We start from the raw sequence: 26579 nt of genomic DNA, 5'->3' as shown, positions 1-26579 counted from the left end.
AATCAATACCTATCCTCTCCAAATACTAATTTGTCAGTGATTATCAGGTTTTTCACAAATTGGCCGTGTCAGGGATTTAGATCACTTAAGACTCCATGGCTGAAAGGTTTGAACTATAGTAGACATTTGCCGTCATTTTTCTACATTGCAAGCTCAGTCCTCATTCGGTAAGAGTTCTCAGCTCAGCAAGAGGCTTTGTTGTTAACTATCTATCCATGTACTTAGTGTCAGGGGTTAATAACTCTACAGACAGTGACATTTATTGGCAGTCCTAATAGTTGACTTACTGATGGCATTTGATCTCATATATATCCCAACTCTGACCACGGGTCAGCTACTGAACTGCAATTTAAGATTCAGCATTAACCTTTCTAACTGTTCTGTCTGGCAGATTTAAATGTTAACAAAGACAACAGTTCACAGTAGTTAATAATCTTATGACAGATTGGTATACATGCATATGTGTGTCTGTCTAAGTGGGAAAATTGCTTGCTGTGAAGTTAAGACTGAAGACATCTGGACAGTACAGTAACAGCGGGACTGTGATGTGTGTGTGTGTGCATGCACACACATATATGTATACATGTATGTGTGTGTGTGTGTGTTTTCTCTACTTAAGATCTAAAAATATGTTGACATTTCTTTCTACTTCTTGTGATATCTTATGCAACATTTACATAATGTAACATTTAACATTTTTAGTTTGTGAAATGTAATTTGAAAGATGTTCAAAGTCCAAGGACATGTTTCAAATCATATTTCAGTCTTAAAACCACTTTGACAGTCACATTAAAATTACATGTCAGTTTATTCATGATTTGCATGATTATGTGTGTTATGCTTTTTAATGCCACAGTGAGTTGATAGTATAGCAGAGTGAGCTAGTCTTTGAATAATCAGTGGAGTTTGTAATATGTTATTTACATGTAATTTGGTCTTTTGAAGTTTTGTAGTTACGTTAAATTTGAATCAAACTTCTCAGAAGCCACTGTGGTTCAATTATGGTCAAAGATTCGTGTTTGTATGCACTTAGTACAGAATCTTCGTATAAAATACACTGTGCAGAATGAAAAGTTGATGTTCCATATATTAGCAACTATTTGATGAGGTTTTATGATTGTAATCCTGATAAATAGGACACACATTTAACAGCTTTCTATCTTGTTGAGAATCTGATCAGACAGATGTTTTAGAGTACCAACTACTTAGCTTACATGAAAATGTACTTTTGTTGTAACAATCCCTACAGTTTATGTCGATTCTAATTTTTGTTGACCTATTTCTAAAATCTTAAATTTCTATTAAACTGGACATTATTCCACTCTGATTGAAATGTGAACGAACAAACTTAAAAGAGTAAATTAATGTAAATGTAGGGATGTTTGAAATTAAGAGTGTGATCTGTTTAAATTTCTGGTTTGTATTTTGAAACGATTAATTCATGCTATTATTTCAAACACCCTCACACCCCCTTCATCATGCAGCTGAATACAATCATGTTAATGGAGGTTTTATATCACATAGCTTGCAGCTGTGACTGTTGAATGACATACAGCCAATAAATTGAAGTGACTGTTATATATTCTGTACTTTTTGATGTAGCAATCGTGTGCTAGATGGAAAAGGAGTAGTTGTGGTGCTTATATTGTCAAATCAAATCAAAGTCATTCTAATGGAATGTTCACAAACCTTGTAGCTGTGACTGATATCATCGTTATTCTGATCCAATCACCTTATCTTGATAACTACTACTGAAAATTCTATGAAATCTGTGTTGGTGTTTTAACCAACAAGATCGACTCAATTTTTTTTTTAATTTGAGCAAATGCCATAAGTTAGTAAATCGTAAAAAAAAATTAGGATAAAATTAATAATATATTAAAAATGAACATATACAAATAAATTTTTTTAAAAGCATTATAAAATGCTTAAAAGCCAATGCACATATTAGTTGTTGTTTTTTGGGTGTTTTTTTTTTTTTTTTTTTTTTTTGGGGGGGGGGGTGTTGTGAAATAATCAGGAGAATTTTAACCTCAGTTATGCAGTTTATGATATTACTTGCATATGTCTAAATGATATTCCAAATTAGTGTGTAGTAATTACAACCAATTTCACATAACCTTGCTAAAACTGTATGTCACAAATGTATTTTATGCCTTATGACACTCTTCAGACAAGCTGTCTCATTACAAAGTATTAAAAACAACATGCCAGTAATTGTGATACGCTGCCTGACCCATTGCAGTAGACCACATGTACATAAAGCGTAGTAGCATGTATACATTTTCTCAGACTTTAACAACTTCAGTGGTGACAATGTGTTGCAGTAGCTTGTATTCTGTTTGTAAAGAGTCAGCATTTCTGATGCTTTGTCTTTACCTACCAATATTGTATGAAGCAAGATAAAAATACATTTTGTGGCACAGTTTCAGCAAGCCCAATAGATGAAATTTGCTCTATGTAACAATTTATCATGTGTGTTTTTAAGTAGATGTAGTGATCTGTGTTTTTTATGTTACAAACCAAACAGAGATAGTACAGGAAATAAAGTTATTACCAGATTTCTCTGTCATAGCATCTGTATTGTATTTCTGATTCTAAAATATGAGGGCTCACATCATTCCGTGGTAAAAAGATATCTGAAATGTGAATGTCACTTTAATCGCTATGAAGGTATGTGAAATTAAACTTTAATGAGATATGCCATTTAAACCTCAACTCTGGCACTGTGAAATTCATAGCACTATTTTGATGGGTAGGATAAGTAATGTAATTACATAGATTAAAAATTATGAATAATTAAAAAGATATTGGTATCAATTGTTGTCCATAATGCATATCTGAAAAGTCAAACTCCAAAGTTTGAATAAAAAATGATCCTGTTGGGGATTAAACGTCATGTATAGACTTATACCTAAAAGAAGATAAAGAAACCAAGGTTATTGCTGATTCTAGATATTGCCATAAGGCATAGTCAAAGGCACAGCCGAAGACACCGACATAAGCACTATGTATGGTAAGACATCATACTTGTGAGTTTAAGCATTGGCTTATCTCTTTCTTGAAAATTAAGGTCTGATACGGTAAAGTACTTAGATTTCGGATTTCTTGCATGAAAAAGATCATTATAGTGAGTCTTGATAGTCAATCTGAGTATGTCAAAGCCATCAGCTGCGTATACTGATGCCCAATCAGGAGTAGCATTATACTGTTATCGTTTTTCTCTATCTCTCAAATGAACTCTCACGCATCACACAAATCCAGCAGTAGACACCTCAGGAAAATTTGTGGGTGTCCCTTGGGGTATTTTTGCATTTTCTTATCAAATATATATCTTAGCTCTGCTTACCTTCAAGCAGCCATGAAAAAAGACTTCAGAGGTTTATATAGATTAGGTATCAAGTGTACCCTTCATCACTGTCACTGTTTATCAAAATTTAGACAGGGACACAGCAGCTTTGGATCATTTTACAGGAATCTGTCCTCACATTATATCAAGACAAGAAAAGTTTTAAGGGATGTTCAATTACCTAGTACTACATACTCAGTAGTATTTATAGAATTCCAATGCAATGAATAGATAATGATATGCGAAGTAGTACACTTATGTGTATTTTTACACTTAAGGTATCTAACTTGGACTTCTTTCAAAGTTTGCCCTTATCTGTTGTCACTTGAGACAAGACAACTGTTAAGGGATGTTTAATTACCAAGAATGCACTATTTTGTACTTTTCAACACACTTAGTAGTATATCAACACAGTGGACAGATAATAATCTGCAAAGTAGTAAATTTCATGAAAATTCTTAAGCCACACTCAGCTTATTTACCGGGATATATTTACAGCAATCTGTTATCGAGATAAGAGAACTTTTAATGGGGTGTTTCATTTCATTTGCATTTTATGACGTACTCTGTTTAAAAGATATAAACATGACAGAAAGATACTGATTGACATGCAAAATAGTACATTCCATGAATTTGGTTTTTTGACAACAGTTCCCAAACTTTGCAATGTGTATAATGATCAACAAAATGGATAGATGTAACTCTCAACTTTAGTATTACATATTTTTTATGCGAATGGAGTTTTATTTAATTTAATTTATTCAAGCATTCAAGAAACTGTCTATTTGAATATTTTATTGTGTTGAATGGTCTGTATACTGTATAAAACTGGAAATAAATGATTTTAGGATCATTTAAAGTCATCTGTTGTTACATATATATGGTATTCATTAGGGCAAACTTTGAATTTCAATTATAAATATACAATTTTAAAACCTTGATGCCAACTCTCTTTGAATAGTATATGGATGTAAATCGTGATGTTCATTGAGGAAGACTAATATATTTACAACACAAGGCCATCAATACAGGCATCAGACACATTCATAGTCATCATCTTCAGAGTAGGAATCTCAGGAATGGGAATTGTACATCTTTATCCGTTCATGCATGAGCTGAATATCTACTTAAAGTTGAGATATATTGTGTTCATTTCCACATTTATATCATCCAGCATAAAGTAAGAAAACGTGTATCCAATTATAAATAATGGATATCATTGTATGTGTGATTGCTATTACACTAATAGACAGCAGGTGATACCAGTATGGTCTTAATACATCCCATCCAATCAGATTGGCATGTTTTTTAAAGGTTAAATGTGTGTTATAATGCCCTGATCTTATATATTATATAAACGTATGATATAATGTCAGATTTTTTATACATGAGAGATATGCCGGTGTTGTATATAAAACAGGATCACCCAGTGTTTAACCCTTTAATGACTGGGTTTCAAGTATGAAACTACACCTGTACCCTGAAAACAGGGAGCTAGATTGTAAAGGGTTATGAATTGAAATATTCCAAGTTATAATGCAAATTACTGCATTTTTGCGTTGATTTATAATGTGAAATTTACAAGTCAATATTAGTTGTCTGGTAGAATGGATATATAATTTTTCATGTATTCCAGTGTCAATCTCATGTTGATGACTCCTATCTATTCAAGTGGAGTGATGGGCAGGATACTCTTCTATATAAACACAACACTGTGATCTGTTATCCTTTGGTTGAATGCATGCCATGGCTGTTTATTTTAGCCTGGCAACTTATCTATAAGATTGTTGTGTATAGTTTGTTCTGAATAACACATACAAAGTATGTGTAACAGCTGTGAATACTGAAAGTAACTATAAACAAACGCTTTTAACATGGATAGTACACATAATGTATTATGCGTGATGCTGATAGTCAGTCATATGGCACAAGCTATTCTGTTCTATACAAACAACCACTTTGTGATATGTGTAACAGCAAATATGGATCATATTACTGATGATTTTCATACAGGTTAAATTATGGTTAGAATACCACAATTTGATGCATATGAGAAAACAATGTGGTTCACACAAAGGGCATCAATTTTTCATTAAAATTTATGCAATTTAATATATTTCCTTGTCGTTGGTGGTCTCATGAAGATAATAAATTTTTAAGACAATTTTTAACTGCCAATGTACACTGATATTATCTAATGTCCGTGGATAGTTTTATTAGTTATGCTCATCACATACACTGAGTCCTTGGGAATAAAAAATTTACAACATGAAAATACTTTATCTGTTTTCGAACACAGACATATAAATGTTGGAATGTCATCAAGTGGTTTTGATTACAGCTCACACTAAACATGGCTAAAATGACTTGGTTATGTTTTACTTCCATGGCTATGTTACATTCATAAAGATATACACAGTTTGAATTTCCAAACCTTTTTCAGCAGATATTTGAATTGCTGTTTCCACAGCTTCATGTCATGATGGCAAGTTGTTGTGGTTTGTTTGTTTGTTGTTTGTTTCTTTATAAAGTGTCCTATGTGGACTTGTCAAATTGTAAATACAGTTCGAGGTACAGTTTACAAAAAAAGAGTCACATTACATCTAGTCCTCTTATAAGTCACGAAGTATACAAAATTAAATAAATTTATATTAAATAAGTAAATAGTTGTCACGTGTCTCAATTCTAGATTGTGGTATGGAAGCCTCATGCCGAAATTTTGCAGTATCAATATGAAAATTTGTCATTAAATGTTGTAATTTCTCATGTGTATTCACATGATTTAAGTTCAGCATTAAAGTTGTTATTTTGTCTAACAATAATTTCCTAAAGTCCATGTATAAAAGTGGTGTACTTCATCTTCTGATAAATTTTGGCAAAAGACACATTTCCTGTCTATGACTTTAAGACCACAGAATGTGTTAGTATAGAGGCATACTGATTGATTTGGTGATCGAAGTATGTATATTGTAGTGTTGTCATTTTAATGGAGACATATCCAACACTTCATGAGTATTATGTGTTAATACTTTCATTCTCTGTCGACATCTGGAAAACAGTTCTTCATTCACGACTATATTGCATAAACCATATTTTACAACTCTGGTAATCGAGCCTTCAGTTCACTATTAAAGATTGGCGCAACTAAATCTATTGTCCTTCTTTACAAAAGTGAGTGATAGTAGTTCCTCTGTTGTGCAATTCTAATCACCCTGTGATTAAGGTTATGTAAACATTGGAAGTCCCAAAACGATACACTGCAAGTTAATGGAACTCAGTCAATAAAACTCTGTTACATCTCCCTACTGAGACTATAATGAAACCAATGTCTATTCAGTAGGTTATCACTATATAACATGTTGCCATAACAATTTTGGTTATACAAATACATGTGTCATTCCTGCTAACTACACAGAGCCACAATGTTTGATTTAGGTTCATATTTGGGGACTAAATAATAATTGACTTTATAGGTTGACATATATAATATGATTCAGAATTTTAAGGGACATATTTATCTATTTTTTCTTTGTTTTGTTACGTCTCAATTAAGCCATGATGAAACTTCATTTTCAAAGACAATCACCAATGATATATGCTTTATCTGCTATGTGAAAAAAAACAAATGATAATATACTTTGAACATTGAGGGCGCTAAGCACCTTGAAATGGCGTGGCAAACGAGATCATTATGGGTACATTAAATCAAAGTTCACTGTACAATTCAATATTTAGTGAATGTTTACCCTATTGTTGGTTCAGCATTTTATAAGTAAACTAGTAACAATTTTGAACTCATTGCCTTTTTTTCACAGGGAAAAGTATATTGTTGAAAAGAATACTAAATCAAATTATTTCTTCTCATTTATTTATAGATTTTTGGTGATTTTTGGGTGCCTTGTATTGAGTGTTTTTGCTACCATTCGTAATTATTATGATATCTGTAATTCGGTGCTCTTTTGGTTGGTAAGTATAGTTCTTCATGATCAGTAATTTGAAGTTAATCTCTACAAACAGCACAAATGTAGAAAGTATCATCCACTGATAATCAATACAATTGATGCAATACAATACATTAAAGTAGGAGTCATTATGTTAATGAACATTTACAGTAATCTTGACTATCCTGAATAGTGCATCATGGGAAATAAGAATCGGTCAGTTTTGTAATGCAGTCTTAGTAATAGTAAAGTTACCTATATTGGAATCTAGTTTTTGAAGTGATATGTAGCTGTCATCCAAATCACTCAGATATCATATGCCATTTGGTCAGGTGACCTCCTAGTGGAATCACCGGACAGTTAGCCTCTTGTGAAAAATCTTGTTATATTGTTTGCAATCATAATTAATCTGGTCATGGTTACCCTGATCATTGTTTATTTTATTGATGGCTTCAGATTAGGTATTGCATTCACTACAAACAAGCCCATAGTCCTTTGCATCTGAGCATACTCAGTCTGGATTGCAAGTTTCCTATTGTTCATAGTCATAATGAGAAGTTTGAAGTGGCCATATGGATGAGAATTGGGTATTTATTTTGGATTTTGGATTTATGAAACAATTTTATCATGGCTTCCTACTTGAAAAATCAAAGTGAAACAACATAGACCAAGTCTGTGTTTGTAAAGCAATACATATCAAAAATCTATTTAAAAAAAATGTGTCAAAAACTTTGTTATTGTACATACAATATCAAACATTTTACACACTTATCGGTCGTTTGCAATTTATTAAGTTACAAACAAGGACTTGGCATATGTTGTTTTTATGTTGATTTTTCAAGTAGGAAGCCATGAGAAAATTGTTTTATAAAAATAAATGCCCAATTCTCATCCAATTCTCATCCATATGGCCACTTTAAGACAAAGATTTCATCACTACAAAGAAGGTCATGGTACTCCCAGACACATGAATGTCATCTATGTAATCAAACTAAGTATGTAAAGTGATCGCTTGAGGAGTGTGTCTTGTTGTTGTACTAATGTTACAAATGAGGTGTTATTTTAGTATCCGTTGATATAGACTATACAAATAGAGTTGTGGTATGACACTTAATTACTGCATCAATCACCAATCTCAGTGTATAACACCATTCTCAAACACGTCACTAACGTGTTATCTGAGAGATATCAAATCAGCACACTCTTAAAGGGCTCTATGCACTGTACATCAAGGTCATCAACCAATATCACTTTACTTATTTTCAGTATCATATCAAACATATTTCTTGTGGCTAAAGTAGTTGCAAGGCTTCAAATTGTTATTTGAACTTGATTATCTTTGTAACTGATATGAAAGTCGGCTGTTTATAGTACAATTTACTTCATGATAACTGTGTACACTGCACTAATGGTTATCAGGTAGTGAGTTAATATGATATTACACAGTTTATTGTATGATGTGAATATTAAGATCTGATGGTATAGCCTTGTGGTTTTCATTTCTTCTATACAATGTATTGTATAATTTCCAGACATTGTTCTAGCCATACATTTCCAAATTAACATCAAACCTCTCAATTTTATAATAGATAGCTGTGTATATGATTACATGTCTATAAAGGTGCACTAATAATGTAATATACACTTATTGCCAGGCTATCAGGGCACTATCAGACATCTATTAACATGAGAGCTGTTATGTATTTATGTAGCAACTATTTCCCCAAGACAGAAAGCCAGTAGTTGGGGGGGGGGGGGCTCCTCCATAATGTTAGGGAATATTTTGCCTAGACTCGATTGACTTCTTCAGTGGACTGAATCATTTTGCAAAGTGTTACAAATGATATAATGTGATTATTGACTCGAACTTCAAAATTGATAATATAAATGATAATAACCACCTTTTTATCAGCTTTTCATCATCACTGAATCTTCTGTACATTGGCCTTTCAACATGATGCATGCATGGCCATGAATAAAGTATAGGGTTAGAAAGGGGGAAGGAAGAAGTACACGGAAATATTGTTTATCTTGGAAAGGCTATTTTGGTGAAATTCTTTTGTCAAATCCAAAATTTGGAAATTTTCTACTTCACCTGTAATGACTAGAATAAATTTTGTGCATTAATTTTCAAATTTTAACAAAATGTTGTATATATTGATTTGCAGCTTATTAAATCATTATAAGTTTTAATTTGTGTTTCCTTCCTTGAAATAATAGGAAATTGCAGTAGTCATTTGGTTTGCGATAGAATTTGTCCTACGAATATGGTGTGCAGGATGTCGAAGTCGTTATCAGGGTGTGCAGGGAAGACTTCGATTCATGAAAAGACCACTTTGTATTTTAGGTAAGAAATCTAATACAGGGTGTAATTATCAAGAGTTGAATCAGTATTACTCTATAGAATAAACACAAAATGTGCAGCTGGTTGTCATTTTTCATATTCGCTAATTTGGCTAAAGGCCTAATAAACAAAGTTGTTTGGTTCCGGTTACCTGACCCCACCTAGTTTTTCATGCCGACCCTAAACTTTTTTTTAATGTATTCAAGAAAAAAAAAATAAAATCATGAAAATTGTGAAGTCTCGCAAGAAATAGTGGATGCATCAAAAACGTCAATTTTTTTGTAAATAAATAGGTGAAAATTTCACCAAGCGTTTCCTGTAAATGTATTTGGCATACACCCGTGTGTCCTTGTCAACAAAAGCAACAAATGAAATAATATTCTTATTTATATTTTCAGATATGATAGTAATGGCTGTATCAGTCGTTATCATAGCAATAGGAACCGATCAGAGACAGTTTATATTTCCAGCACTACGAGGATTGCGATTCTTTCAAATTTTACGTCTTGTGAGGGTGGACAGGAGAGGGGGTACATGGAAATTATTAGGCTCAGTTGTATGGGCCCACAGACAGGTAAGTGTTGATATTATATTTGCATCTCCATTACAAATTGGCACTAAAAGGATGTACAGGACATGTAAGTTTGAGACATAAGGAGTGGATAAATCACTGAACACACAGTGTAGTTAATTAATCCATGCAATATTATACATCTCTTGCCTTGCTATGAGGGTATTAGATGTCTATTATCTCAAGGGCTGTCATGCTGCAACTATTTCTCAAGGCTGAAAGAAATAGTTGCTACATAACAGCTTGAGGGGTAATATAATGTCCACTAGTACCTGAATAATAGACCAGGTAATAAGTGTTTTAATATAACACATCAATTTCCGGGCACGTATTCTGTCCAGATATCAAAGCAATCTCCAATCGGACTGAAATATGACTAGTGCCCGCTCTGTGCAAATTGAGGTCACTATGGGTCACTAGTCCATACCATGTGACACTAACTTAGCCAATCACTGGGCTGTATGAAAGCAATGTTATGATACCTTTAAGTACATACCTCAATACGCACATGAATCTTGCCATTGTTTCAGATAGGAACATTAAGGGATACCTTTTAGGCAGGTAAAACGTATAGTCGTTATAATTGCCTATGGGTGAGCGAATACAAGACAAATTAGCTAGTACCTCATCAAAACTGTATGTTTTGCAAGATACCCTGATATTCATATTTTGGCAATCTAACTGGATTAAAATCATAACTACATTATTTACTTGGCATGTTGAAATAATGACAATTCTCTTGAGCTTCCAAGATTCCCACAGAGTTTTGAGTATATGAATTTTAAAAATTGTAGTGATTGCTCTCAGTCTTATATTGCTGTATTTATAGTATGATACTGCAACTATAGTGAATGTCTTTATATTTTAACATTAATTTCTAATGAAAAGAGTGTGATGTCCCCATTGTTGGCTGCTCATTCCCATGGTCCTTCAAAATCTTGTGTTCATAATTTAGAGGTATAACTAAATCTAAACATTTTTTTTAATTATATGTTTCAGGAGCTGATAACCACCTGGTATATTGGTTTCCTCAGTCTCAGTATGCTGTCTTTCTTAATTTACAATGCAGAAGAGTCTAGTAACAGCGAAGACTTTGGCACTTTTGCTGATGCAATGTGGTGGGGTTTGGTAAGTCATCATCACAGACAATGTACAAAACACTGATTATCAGACACACTAACTATATAGTCTATGTATAAACTTCCACGTGTAAATTGCAAAATGACCGTTAGCAAGTCTTAATACATAGACGGACACATTAGCTGATGCAGTGATGGGGTTGGGTAACATCGTATACAGTTATAACTTATATTATTACATAATGTGTTTTTTTTGGAAACAAATTATGGCACAATAACGTTTCTGTACATGTGCTCACAACCTTCAGTATTCCATGACCCATGAGTTCTAGAGTGGGTACTCAGAATATTATTGCTTGCTGTGTTTTTCAATTGCTATGCTAGGGAAAGTACAGTTGTATAGAAGAAGTTGCAAATACCCATTCAAATACCCCTGTAACTACCAAGCACACCCAGAAGTAATATGTGTACATAATAATTCATTGTATTTGACTCATGTTCTTGATGTTTTTAGAATTTATCAGCTCAGAACCATTGATAACTATTTTTAATACTGATTATATTTGGATGTCAATGAAAGGTAATGAATGTTTTGCAGACATGTCCCAGCTGTTCAGAAACCTTCATCATCTATTGACTATATATTTTGCCAACAAATTGTTTTGGCTATAAATTGCCAAACAACACATAATACAACACTGAGTCCAGCTGCCACCAGATTGATGTTCTCCTTGAAACATGTTTTTAGTAACTTTATGCAATGATATATCATTGAATTTCTCACATGTTACATGATTGATGGTGCATTAATACATGAATGGATATTAAGGATGAAGTATTTTTAATAGTATGAAAGAAGCAATTGGGGAGATAATCATTCCTAACTATATACTTTCTGAACTGAGCAACACCCCACTTCCTTTTTATTATCTATTTACAGCACCATGAGAGGCACATTTACAATTTCACATCAACCAGATATCTCTTTGTTTTGTAGGTTACCCTGACGACAGTAGGTTATGGTGATAAAGTGCCAGAAAGTTGGCTTGGAAAATTAGTGGCAGCAGTATTTGCCACACTAGGTATCTCCTTTTTTGCTCTACCAGCTGTAAGTATAACTAGAAAACAACCTGGAATAGACACCCCCTGTCACCTGTCATGCAAAGTGGAATAATCACAAACTGCATTTTGAGCATTACATTCAAAGATCATACAGCCATCAAGATTTCTATAACTGTATGCTGCTGAAAAGAGTCAGAGAAAATCTTGGATTCCTTTTTAGCACAACTGAACTCAGGTTCATTAAGGTTTTTTTTTTTTACCTCTGAGTAGGAATTTTCATTTGTAACATGTTGTCTCTCATGCTAAAGATGATAACAAAAACAAATGTCTCTCATTTTGAACAGCTGTGAGTTGTAAAGGTTGACTGGTGAGTGACCAGCTTGGAATCTGCAGGTTGCAGGTTTGAGCCCAGTCACATTTGTTTCTGAATGACTAAAGTTCTTGGGCAAGATTTGAACCATTAGTGTGCCTCAGTCAACCCAGCTGTATAATTGGGGACCTGGTAGGATAGAGGCTACAATGGATAGTATGCTCCCCGGGGAGTTGAGAAAATGTAAACGGATGTTATAGATCCATGCCAGTGATAATAATGGTAAAAAAGGGTTTTGAGCACAGTACGGGAAAGGGCTATAAAAAAAACCCAATAATATTATTATTAACAACTATATGAGCTTGTATTTTTTGTGAATTTATCACTATAATCCAAGTTCAGTTGACATTGTGAATTTAAGATTAAAAAACCTTTGATTGATTGTGTTTCTCTTCAAAACACATTTGTCAACCGCAGTCCTCCTGGTGCTGACTTGTTAGAGAAAAATATACCTACACTGGCTGCACATCTGGTTGACAACTAAATTAACAATGATAAATCTAATGAATTTTCAAGTAACATCTTATCTTTAATAACCCAATTCTCTTCAAATTATCACATAACTTTTATGACCGTCATCACTTCAAGATACACATCTGAAGCTCCCTGGCCAGACCGCGCCCCCCCCCCCCCCTCCTGGCCAGACCGTCCCCAGGCAATAAAGCTAAATGAAGGTTGATCGATTATTCCATTTTGTAGCAGCTGAGGGTAATAGTCTTCTGTCCTCTTTGTCTCAGCATGATCATAGTGTCATATAGTCATCATAATGTTCATAATTGCCAACTATTATATATTATCATCGATATCAATATCAACATGTGCATGTTACATGTACCCATCAATTCATCTATCCTTCTACTTCTGTTACACCCTCTTTACAAATACACTGGGCACTAACACTACAAATCATTTCATACCACCCACATTGCCACACTACACTGACATCTATTATATATAGAAATACATGCAAGTGTTCATACTGTACTGTCAACTTTGAGTTATGGGACAAGTTATACACAATGTATGTCTTTTTTAAAGTCACGCAATACACTGATCAATAAAATTAGGGAAGACTAGGGGACAGGCTTAAAATATCTCTGAACTAAACATTGCAAGTTTTCCTTGGAGATTTACACTTCCTCCCCACTATGGTTTAGATCATTTGACTTTTCAGAGGAAATCATTTCCCAAGAATATTGTGAATTAATATACAAGACGTTTAACATCTGTTGTACAAAAAGTCAGTTTAGGTAGACACTCGTAATAAGAGGTCAATAAAATTATGAAAATTGTCTCCTTAAAGTGGCCACATGGATGATGATTTGGTACTTATTTTGGATTTTTAATTTATAAAACAATTTTATCATGGCTTCCTACTTGAAAAACCAACGTGAAACCACATATGTCAAGTCCTTGTTTGTAAATTGTAGAAGATTAATAGATGTAAAATGTTTATTATCGTACGTACAATAACAGACTTTTTTTAGCTTTGTGTAATGCATTGAGTTACAAACACAGACTCAGTGAATGTTGTTTCACATTGAATTCTCAAGTAGGAAGCCATGATAAAATTGTTTTATAAATTAAAAATCCAAAATAAGTACCAAATCATCATCCATGTGGCCACTTTAAATAGATGTGTATAATATGGCATTTTATCTGCCATGTTTGAGTAAAAGTATTCTGGTGTATCAAACGATAAACAAATATTTTGATCGCCCATTCTTTGCTGCTTGAAAATCCTGAATAATCAGATGCACATGCATACTAATAGATATATTTGACAGTTACTGTCGTCTGAGTATAATGTTTCCCTATCTATGTCAAATGTTGGCTCACATCAGCAACTAAAACAGCCACACTAATTTGTGTATTAAATCGTCTGTCAAATTTGACTGCTTTCTCAAGTTCAAGTGTTGTCACTCTATTTCTTTCTGTCTGCTTCTTGACCTTTGACATTTGTCTATCAACTTCACACAGCTTTCATACTATATATCGTTTTACAACTCATTTCAATGATTTAAACTTAGCACAAAGATGCACAACTGCAATGAGTAAACTTGTGTATATGTACTCACAATAAATCAGCACTAACTTTCTGTAATTCAATTCAAAATCAAAACTGTGTCTTCAAATCATGTTTGCAATAATTACTACTGGTTAAGTTAATTTCTATAATCTATTACTTTCTTCCACACGTATGAGCTCAGCCATATCTTACATCTTGCAAGGACTGCAGGGGCTGGTTTATATAATATATTCGTGGCCTATTTAAATATCACACCAATCCCATCAATCTCATGAATATTCATGATAAAATTTGCATACTATTTAAACCCATCTAGTACCTTTAGTTGTCTTCGCATCAGTCTGAGTATCCTTTTGCATGAAATTTCTTCATTTGATTTCACATGCAACCATGAGCTGTAGTACTAGAACCATCAAAAGCGTAGTGTGACATTCTCTGCAAAGAAAACCAAATCTCCCTAAGTTTTTGTTTGTTTGTTTGTTTTGGTCATATAACATTTTATTTTCTTGAGTAATTTTATATGGCATGATAAGTAGGATCACATCTTCCATCACATCGTTCTGAAAGTTAAGTTATAATTTTAGTAAATGTTCTTTTCTTTCTGCCTGTTACGACCTTGTACACTTGGCATTGGCATGACCAAATGGTATTTTGTACAACTAATCGCATTTGAGTTCTCCCACTACTCAATATTTAGGATTTTGTTTTTAAATTTCTATAATAGTCTGTTAAAAAAATCACAGAGCAACTAAATGGAGGTTTGTGTGGCAATCCAAGCATTTATAACTTGCCTGTTGCTGTCTCAAAGTTCGCTAGATTATGTAGGTGATTAGATGAAAATAAATCCTTGTGATTGCACTTTCTCATATCCTTTTCTCTATATAGAGGATAGTAAAATCATTCTTTTACCCCATCAGTTTATCAAAAGGAATAAAAAATGATGAACCAAAATAAATTTAAATTTCATAGAAAAAAAGTTGTTTTAATTTTTCCACCAAATGCACCATATTCTGATTAGTGGAAAAACAAAAGATTCCATAGTTTGGCCTCTAGGAGTGTAGTTTGGAGAAGACAATTCTCTTTTGCCATCGTCTCATATTTTAAGTCAAAAGTCAGCATGTCAAACAGATCTTGTACTTGTAGTGTACTATTTTCAAAGTTCTTTGAGAAAGCCATGTTTCATCGACTGGCTCTCATGCGACTGTCGCTTACTTTAATATACCCCTGTTTTAAGTAACCGGGGAGCACCCTTATATACCACTTCTTTTAAACATTGGCAAAAAGGTGGGTAACTAAATAGCCTTTTCAATCAAACTGTAGAGACTTTCAGAGGAAAAGGAACATTCAAATGAAGCTTGAACTTTCATGACAAATTGAATTATACACAGCTCTAGAAAGTTTATTTATAGTATAGTTGAAAAAAAAGTTCAAGAAGCTATCAAAGTACATTTAGAGTTGGCAAGGATGATAAAGAATAAAGCATATTAAAAATAAAGTTATTTACATTTCCATTCAAGTTAATTCAGATTTCTTGAAAAAGCTCACATTCGATGTGAAACTAGTTGAAGATTCAAGTAATTTTTGAAGTGAGATACTACTGAAAGAAAAAGCATGTTATGCATTCCTAACACAATCAATCAATCAGTCAATCAATCAATCAATCAATAATTTTTAATAAGACTACTTTTATCTTATAACTATATGAAGATTTAAAGAGAATGCATTTTTAGGCGTGTTATTAATACTACTTCCTATGTAAAGCTTGGAAATATACACACTAAAAAATATACACAATAAAAAATATACACAGTAAGCATAGTTTGTAGGGATTGAGAATCCTGAAGCAAAGTTTGGGACAGCACAATCAGGCAATAATTAAATATTGAAATGCCACTGTGTAGGCGGGAATGTCACAAAGTTCTGCGCAACTTATCACCTTGATTTCCCTGTAGGGTATACTTGGCTCAGGGTTTGCCCTAAAAGTGCAACAACAACAACGTCAAAAACATTTCTTACGAAGACGCCATCCAGCAGCTGAGCTCATACAGGTTAGTATCTTAGATGCAGTTGTAAGGCCACACCCAATTTAGCAACTTTTTATACTTTTTAATTTGACTAGGGCATTCTTGGCTCAGGATTTGCCCTTAAAGTACAACAACAACAGCGACAAAAACATTTCTTAAGAAGACGCCATCCTGCCGCTCAACTGATTCAGGTAGGTCATGTGTAAGTGTAAATATTTAGTCCTTATTTGTTAAATATGAGTTATTTTGACCACAAGTTCATACTGCACAGCAGAGGACATTTCCCATCACAAACTTTATGCAAAGTGGGACCAATTAAAAGTTGTTACCATTCATTTACTGATGCCATCTCACATGGTAGACACAATGTAGGTTTTCTCCAGGTACTCCTGTTTCCCCCTGAACTCATGATTTATAAATGACGGCCCTCAATGGAATTCTAAATGCTTTGAGAATAAATGTGTATAACTGTCAGAATTATCCAATATTTAATAGTTGAAATAAAGACTAATGTTAAAAGGTAGAGACTTTCTTTTCAGAAAAGCGTTACCAATCAAAAACTTCACACGTTGAAGTATATTTGCTGTTTAATAGTAAGAATGGACATTTCTGGTTGGTAAGATAACAAACAAATGATAGTTACTTGCTGTGGCCACAAGATCATTTGAACTGTTCAAAGCTATGTTATATATAAAGTATATAAAGTGTATATTGAAAAGCTCGTTTGCATAACATGCAACATCTTCAGAAAGACCAAATATTTTGCGTACATTCAGTCCATGATCAGAAGGTGATTTTTTTATGTCAATTATTATATTATGTGCCAGCAGACATTACTTGCACCAGTGCACGCACAATGCAGTACTGTAAACATTACTGCCTACCTGCTTGCAAATGATGTGGAAATGAAGGCAAAATCTTTTGCTGTAGATGAAAGTGTGTTATTGCACAGTATCATTTTTACAGAAACTAGCTCTTTAATACAAATAAACATATGTAATAATAACAGAACCCCATGCTGTGTGATTTCCATTATGGGTACTCAGGGTTATTTGCACTCGTACTTGCACAATGTTTTCTGCTGCACTTTCACTTGCTGTGTGACCACAGAGAATACTGCAAGGACCTGTGCCAATAGCCCCAGTATGCCACACTTGCACTCATCCATTATGAGGTTCTGTCATAGCCCTAATTGAAAATTGAATTATAATGAATCATTGTTAATGGAGAACATTCACTAACCTGAGCAGTTAGTATGTATTATATGAGAAAATGTTAATATTTTTAGATTTCTCTCTGTTTGGGAGACATGTACCACAGTAGAACTAAGAGGTGAATTTTCCAAACTAATGTACACTTTGAAAATCACTTCCTTTCCAATTACACATTTCACAATTTGTTTACAGTGTGTGTGGCGTTGCTATGCAGCCGATCCATGTTCCATGTCAGTCGCTACATGGAAACCTCATTTGAGACCTGTCAATAGTCCTACAACGTAAGTACACATATCACCATTTACAGCAAGTAGTTATCAATTTTAATTTATCTAATTTATGTAGTCAAATTATGTTTATAGACATTTGAACTCCTTCAGGGCCAGGGATAGTTGGAGCAGGCTATTAATACCAGTACTCAGGTAGTGTGATGCAATCATCCTTTATACTATGCCTGGCACGGTGAATTGATAATTGCATTTCTGCAGAAATTAGAATTAATGCATTGTTCTAAACCTTTATGAGATTTGAAAGTGATGATAAGCTTTTAACTAATACTGTGTTTGAATGGTGAAAGTGTACCCTCATTATGTACATGTATTTTAAAGGTTAAAGGTAAAATACACTTCAGTACAAATTCCCCAAAAATCAAACTTCTTCAATTCTTTCCAAACTTTGTCACCTGAAAGCTTCTTCCTGGTCCTTTTAAAATAATAAAAGAAATTTAGGGTTTACCACCCTGTTTCTAGGGAAATTACCGATCATTTTTTTCCTATAGAGTTAATAAAGTATTTGGAGGCCATGTTGGATTCTAAAATGACTAATTTGGTATCATATTGACCTCAGTTTCAAAAGATTGTGTGGTGACCTTAGATTTTTTAAATTGATTTTAACTGATAATAGGTTAGAGTTTTCTTGAACAAAGTAAACAACAAAAGTTTAAAGAGTTTACTTCCGAGGTGCATTCTACTTTAACTATCTGAAAGGCAAAATGTATGAACGGCCCAAATATTATACCTTTTTATCATATACAAATGGTTAGTTTAGGGTTGTCATATTCTAGTTATGTGTTGTACACTCTTGTAAGAATCCTGTTCATAAATGTCTAGAGTATAGGAATATATTCCATTTCTTCAATTTCATTTGAAAGGTAATTATTCATATTATGTATGTATGTATGTATCGTATGTATATATGTATGACATGTATGTATATGTATGATGTACGTATGTGTGTATATGTGTATGTATGTATGTATGTATGTATGTAGGTATGCAACAATACCAATGCTTGACTTTTCCAAAATGTGATGTGTGCTGTTTTCACATATGACTGTATTGTAGTGGATGTTGAGTCCATCCTTGTTTAATTACTAAAGTCTTAAAATGTGACTGCAATGTATTACCACCTACATATACTGTATCAATTTCACCTCAAGTAAGAGCTTTGATAATTATGATTGATCTAATTGAAATACCCCATCCCAAATAATTGTCAAAACAATATAACTTAGTCATATTCACACAAAAAACTACAATGATTTAAACAATGCATTTGTACAAGTTAAGAGGCATGAACAAATCACTACTTGGACAATGTATTAATGGATGATTAGATGTTTCAAGTTGACTTTAATAGTTTGAACCATGTATCAATAGGAGCAGTTTGTATCAATACTTCTTTATATTTTACTTCTTTCCAGCCTGGTGCTTATTGTTAATATTTGTGAATTTGGAAAAAAAGAAACTTCAGAAATTAGAGTGTAGTATAAGTCATCTATTTAAAGTGGCCACATGGATTTTTGTATTCATAAAACAAATCTACTAGATGTTTTCCTACTTGACAAAAGAATATTAAACAATATATGCCAAGTCTGTGTTTGCAACTCAATAAATTGCCAAAAATTACTAAAAGTGTGTAAAATGTTTGTTATTGTACATGCAATAACAAATTTTTCAGACATTTTCTAACTTTTTGCAATTTATTGAGTTACAAACATGGACTTGGTATACACTATGCTATTTCATATTGTTTTGCAAGCAGGAAACAATAGTATAGTTATTTTATAAATAAGAAAGTCAGAATAAATACTGATTTGTCATCCATATGGCCACTTGAAAGCAAAAATACCAATACTACTGATAACACAATTCATGTAAATAGAAAGGTTTCAAAAATATTTCAAGGAAAATGGATGCCCTAAATAACTTTTTTTTCTTGTGTTTTTAACATTTTTTTGTGTTACAGGATGCGACAGTCTTCAACACTCCTTCGGTAATTATAAATACCCTGTAGTCACTCTACTGATACAACTCTTATCATCACAGATTTATTTTCACAACCTTGACTTTTAATTTGGATTCTTATTCCTCAACCTGTCCCTTGTCTTCATAACAATTAAATGTTGTATGTTCTTGTAGATAACGTTTATTTCTCAGTCTTTATATTTTACTTCGCATTTGGAATGTAGAGTTAAAATTTTTCTGTCCAGATTATGGCTCCCATGTACCATTTTTGCATGCAATATTGGGAGCCTCTCTGATTAGATGTGCATACTTAGATGTATTTGATTGTCTTGACTGTCTTGATTGAAGATCTTGCTGTTTTGGGAAGGTTTCTTGGAAATCACCCACAATTTGCATATTGCATTGTCCAAATAGATCGGGCTCAATGTGCATGTGTATGTCTTTGTACTTAATATGCCACATTATAATTACTTTCAAGACTTCTTCTAAACTTTTTATTTCTAAAGGACATTCTTCATACATTTGGTGTGTATTTTTGTAACACATAAGACAAAAACTCACAGAAATGTCTTGAAACTTTAAGTGGCCCATCTGCCATTGATCCGTAAAAATCTCAGAAATAGCTGATGATACTTTACCCTTTCAATAACTCGAACTTAAACTTAATCTGGTAGTTTGTATATAAATATACATATTTCAAATCACTTCATTTATGCAAACATCAACAGATTTACAAATTACACAAAATTTAGTTCATTTTTTATTCCACCACTAATTCTTTTTTTTATTCCATCACTGTATAGATTAAAAGACTTGATTGCAAAAGTTAAACTCCATCTTGATAGTAAACCAAAGTAGTAGTTATTACATAGTTTAGAAACATTTCACATTTATTTCAGACAGTATTTTCATATGACTCTGTATTGCATGTATTAGAAACATTTGCAAACAAGAAATGTTGGACAATTTGTGAAATTTCCATACCAATGTCCATGAAGAATGTCCATTGTGTAGAACAAGACAAAGAAATAAGTGGCAATTATTCTAAATTTAATGAAAATTTGACTAATGAATGTGCACTTAGAACTCAACAGTTAATGAGACTGTAGCTCTTTGTCCAAAAGGCCTAGACATCATTTGACCTCTGGGTTCAAATTTTGTGCCAAAACTTAGATCTACATATTTGCTAGTAATTGCATCACCATACATGGAAGTGCCTCATCCTAAATCAGATGGCAAAAGTACACTGTATATGCAGCTATGAGCAACGGACAAGGGTGGAACTCATGTTGGTTGTTCAGGCCATGTGGCTTTATGCCCATTTAAAGTGATCATATACATGGAGATTAGGCTGTATTTCTTTGTGAAAACTAACAAAAATGTCTAATGACAGCACGTGTGAATGTTTACTATTCTTTTTACTCTGTGGTCGTCCAGTAATTTGTTCATTGTGATTTTAATTATACAGTCAGATACATGTCTGTTTATTGTGAGTAATTTATGTGTGTATCATAATTTGATATGAAGACAATTGGACCATCTGCAGGAATACATGCCATGAAACTTTTGGCTTTCCATATATGGGGATATTTGGGAACCTAAAAGTTGTATTTCAGAACCTATCAATATAAAACATTAACCCGTAAAAGGCTGACACACTAATTTCAAAGATGTACTTACATAGATTTATTAAATGTAAACGAAGTCCTTAAATGGTTAAACATGTAGCTTCACAATAACTTCCAATTAGTTTTGATAAATTAAATATACATGTAGTGTCTCACTTTTATTGCTGGACAAATTTTTCACTAATGAGGAAGTAATCACTTTATTATTGCACAATTCCATGAAAATATATCAATCACAAACAGATGGAAATGCAAATGTATGGTTCATCCAATACATTTAATAAGTCATGACTAGATGCATAGGAGTGTCTTTGGCACAATTGGTTGAACTTATAGTTCACAAATAGTTGACAAATTACAAAGAAAATGCTCAGAATTAATGAGTACACCTGAGTAGGTATTGGATGTAAGTTGACACCTTATCAGTATGAAGTGATTACATTTGTGCATCTGTGCCATTGGCTCGTATTACTTTCCTGCTCACTAAAATTTAACAGTTGCGGTTTTCCAAGGTATGATGATCAAGTCAGATGAACTATTTTCTACTGTGCCATTTCTAAGCAAGCATTCCTATGTATTTCTCAAGTCAGTTAGACTAAAATCAGACCTAAGTGCTAAGAGATAGTTTTATGCATTTCCAATAAGTTCCTCTTTGCATACATATTAATGAGATCATTTGCATATTTTCTAGTATTAAGAGGATTACATTATATGGCCATTTTGTATGTAGAAACCCAAGTTTTCAGTGAAAAATGTGCATTGAAATAATATGTTTGTAGTGATATCATAGTCAGCCATTAAGTGGAATATTAAGGCACTAAAGATGAAGTATTATCAGTTACTTGGCAGTAGACAAAAACAAAACAAAACAATAAGGCACCAAAACCAAGTGCTTAAAATATATTATTTTAAAATCAGAGACACTCATTGCTTTATGGCATATTTAGCTAATTTGCCTACAAACATTCATCTTCGAGGAAATTTCCTTGCATAAATCAGTTATACTGCCTTCAGTATTATTACCAGATTTGAGCCAAATATCCGGAACATGGGAGCCAAAATGAATATCCTTTATGCTTTCCAGACAACTTTGAAACATGTACTATCACTGTCAATAATTTCACAAATCTATCCAATACTTTAATATATAAACAACTATTGTCACAACTGATATCAAAGTTCCAATGAAAACAAGATGATGTAATTTCTTTAAATTGCTACATTTAAGTATTTTGGAAAGCATGAGAAAAATATTTTTCAAGAGAAACTAAATTCTATAAAATTCTAAGAATCCCTTCCATATCTGTTCCTTGTGTGATCATGAACATTTTTGTATATTATTAAACTTTTGTCTTAAAATGCCTAAAAAACATATTTAAAAAATCTTACTTCAGATTATTAGTTGCTTCAATAGAGTGACTATAGTGTATTATATTGTATCTTTTTCTCTTAAAATCAATCACTATATATTGCACCTAGTTACTGTTATGAAAACTTTGAGTATGTGTCCTAGATATTCACTAATAACCAATCAATATGTCAATAAATTTTTGCATGTCTTTTTGTCTGTTTCCTTCCATTGCAGCCAAAGGCAAAATCCAAGTTTAATTTCACGTCTTTCAACAAAAAGAAAAATTGGAAGTCCAATGGTGAAACGGCATAATTTACAACATGATCCACTTAAGAAATCACATAGTCATGACTTAGAAGTGGATAGTATCAATAAAAGTTCTCTTAGTCTTCATGATGGTCATGGACCATTAGGACGTAATCAAGATTCACTCTATAATAAAAGAGACGAGGGTAAGTTTGCAAATTTTTACTACCATAGTGATACTTACATTGATAGTAGATGTTGATAGAATGAATAGAATGATAGAATAGTAAAGTGAGTATAAATCATACTTACATTGTATACCAAATTTAAGAATAGTTCATGTAGATTTTGATAGAAAAAAATGATACTTATGAGAAATATAAATATGACATTGGAGTAATAGGTATCATGTAAAGATTTCTGATTTGTTTCTTAAAAATTGTCACTGACAGAAAATATTCATTCATATAAAGTGCATGTATTTATGCCAATTACCAAATACCAATATTACATAATTATACATCATGCTGTTAAGTTTGCAATACAAATAAAGTTTTTTTGACCAGATTTTTATTTTGAAATAGAGAAGCTCTGAACAGACAGTAGTGGGATAAAATTGCTAAATTCACTCTATCTATTTTGAGGAAATAAATACAAAACCTCGGAAAGTTTGTGACAAATTTAAGTATAAGTATTTGCTTAGAGATGACAGAAACTTTTATTTCATTCTTATATTCAGCAAATTCTACCTGATTGCACCACTATTTATCACTTCATGTTATATTTCGGTGTGTTCCTGTTGTACATGTCAATAATGTGTACTTTACCCTAATCTCTCCAACTGCCTAAGCATGACTTTATCTGTGATGCTGCACACAGTCATTCTTGTCCACAACATCTTGACCATTTTGATTTTTTCTTTCATTGTGATCTACCATCAGCTACATTTATCACTTCATTTACTGTTCAGTAGCTTCATTAATCACATTATTTCATGTACATTTTCACTTCTTAATACTTATGGCCTACCTATTGATGCCAACCTGCTAGGAAATCTAAATGTCTTGTCAAAGTCCTGTTTTAGTCAATAGTCAATAGGCCATTTATCCAAATCAATCACTATTATAATTAATGAATTAATATAATTAATTATTTATTATATTTCTATTGTAAGTCAAATTTACATGACATACTTAACAAAGATTTTGTTTTCATAAGTACGTAGTTCCAAGTTCTTTGAACATACCTTAAACAAATAAGCTAAATGTTCATATACTTTTAAGTAGTTGTTAGTTATAAGTAATTGTTGTGTATTCTAGGAATTCCTGCTCTTTTGGTATCAATCGATCAATTTCTTTCAACGGTTGTTTTACACTGATTGTAAAAAATCAAAACAAAATTGAAACACAAATATTTAGATGACCTGACACCGACTGTCAACTTTTAAATTCAGCACATTTTACATAGATTCAAAGTTACTTATTTCACATCAAACCACCAAATATTTCAGATATTTAACTTCTTCTCTCTGTTTTTGGATTGGCAGTTCCAGAGACACATAAAACAAATTTGAGATTTGTGTGACTTTATATTGGAGACTTTGCAGATTCTCTGGTAAAAACATTCCTTTTGGCCATAAACTTTTTATGACAACATTAAGCTCAATTCCATATCTTTGTATTTGAATTAAATACTATCAATATACGACAGAAAATAGAATGATAGTATGAAATATTTGCATTACTGAACCCTGAAATTTAAGCTGTTGTGCAAACATATATTTGAACCCAAGCATTTTCAATAATTCCAGTGTCAAATTTTTAAAAGTTAAACTTTACTTCTTTTTTAAAGTGTAGTTTTAGAGATAGTGCTTCATTTTTGCCTTAACTTCCTAGTATAATTATAGTAAAATACCAATTTTTACTAAAAAGTATACACCTCAGATATAAAAGTCTTCCACTTTTGCTGTTACTTTCAATGTTTGTTCAAGAAAACTTTTAACCTGTTCTCAGTTAAATATCAAGAATGAAAGTGGGGGTCACCATACAACCTTTCGAAAGAGAAAACAAAATATGTCAATATTTACTTATATTATATTTCCAAAAGGCCAAGAAGAATACTGTGTTAACTACATACATATATAGGAAAGTAATAGATTGATGACTTCCTTGAAAGCAAAGATAGTAAACAACCAATTGTCTTGATTTCACAAAGACTAGGAACAAGCTAAGCTTACTCATCCTCCATGGCATAGTTTAGGTGATACGAGCTATTTTTATTTTCAGATAAATTTATCAACAGGTAAATTCTCCAGTAAATGCCAATAATTCAACCCTACGTTCTCACATCAATGCTACCTAATCCAGCCATAACAATTCGATAATGTTGTTCTGCATTCAGGACAATATTTTTCACTAGCTTTGTCAGACAATTTTCTTTTCTTGCCGAACTGTTAATCCTATTCAGGCCATGTGGCTTTATGCCCATTTAAAGTGATCATATACATGGAGATTAGAATTGGAGTATTTAGTTCTGAAATTAACCTTACTATCTTTTTTCTACTTGAGAAAACAGTGACACAACTTAATAAATTGCAAGAAATAAAAGATGAAATGTAGAAAATATTTGTTGATTGAACTCGCAAAACAATTGTTGTAAAGTTATGTGCAATGCATTGAGTTATAAACACTGACCTACCTGGTAGTGTATGCTGTTTTGCATTGTGACCAAGGTAGGAAAGCCTGGTTACCTGTTTTTCATCCCCATGGCCACTTTAAAGAATATATAATTGAAAGCAAAATATTGTAATTTCCTTTGCATGAGCAAAAAGTACAAGATAAGTCCATCACATGGCTTCCGATGAGTAGGCTAGTCTACTATCATCATTTTGTCTGTAAATTTGTTTTCAATACATCATCTTCAAATGTCATGTCATACTGAAATGTTTTCATGTCATACTGAAATGTTTTCACATTGTCATGTATATACATGACCTATACAAATTACAAGACGTTGACATTTTTTGACAGTGAAATGAATGAATACCATTCCACATCTTTCATAATTCAATTTTTCTTTTTCCTTTGATGAATCTTTTCATCGCAAGTTCACTGTAAGCTAGACTT

At 32.6% G+C, this 26579-nt stretch overlaps 1 protein-coding gene across 1 annotated transcript in view; it reads left to right on the top strand.

Annotated features, from left to right (window-relative positions):
• LOC144444367 (potassium voltage-gated channel subfamily KQT member 5-like) overlaps positions 1-26579 on the top strand; it is a 168805-nt gene that overhangs the window by 131861 nt on the left and 10365 nt on the right. Inside the window, exons 2-10 of the mRNA XM_078133781.1 lie at positions 7225-7315; positions 9511-9637; positions 10033-10208; positions 11205-11333; positions 12282-12392; positions 16698-16793; positions 18176-18264; positions 20231-20257; positions 23443-23660. Coding sequence (XP_077989907.1) covers positions 7225-7315; positions 9511-9637; positions 10033-10208; positions 11205-11333; positions 12282-12392; positions 16698-16793; positions 18176-18264; positions 20231-20257; positions 23443-23660 — 1064 coding nt within the window. The remainder of the gene's footprint in view (positions 1-7224; positions 7316-9510; positions 9638-10032; positions 10209-11204; positions 11334-12281; positions 12393-16697; positions 16794-18175; positions 18265-20230; positions 20258-23442; positions 23661-26579) is intronic.

This window comes from Glandiceps talaboti, chromosome 13 (assembly GCF_964340395.1).
Source record: "Glandiceps talaboti chromosome 13, keGlaTala1.1, whole genome shotgun sequence".
Lineage (NCBI taxonomy): Eukaryota > Metazoa > Hemichordata > Enteropneusta > Spengelidae > Glandiceps > Glandiceps talaboti.
The sequence above is the reverse complement of the archived record's forward strand: the minus strand, read 5'-3'. Positions and strand labels throughout refer to the sequence as shown.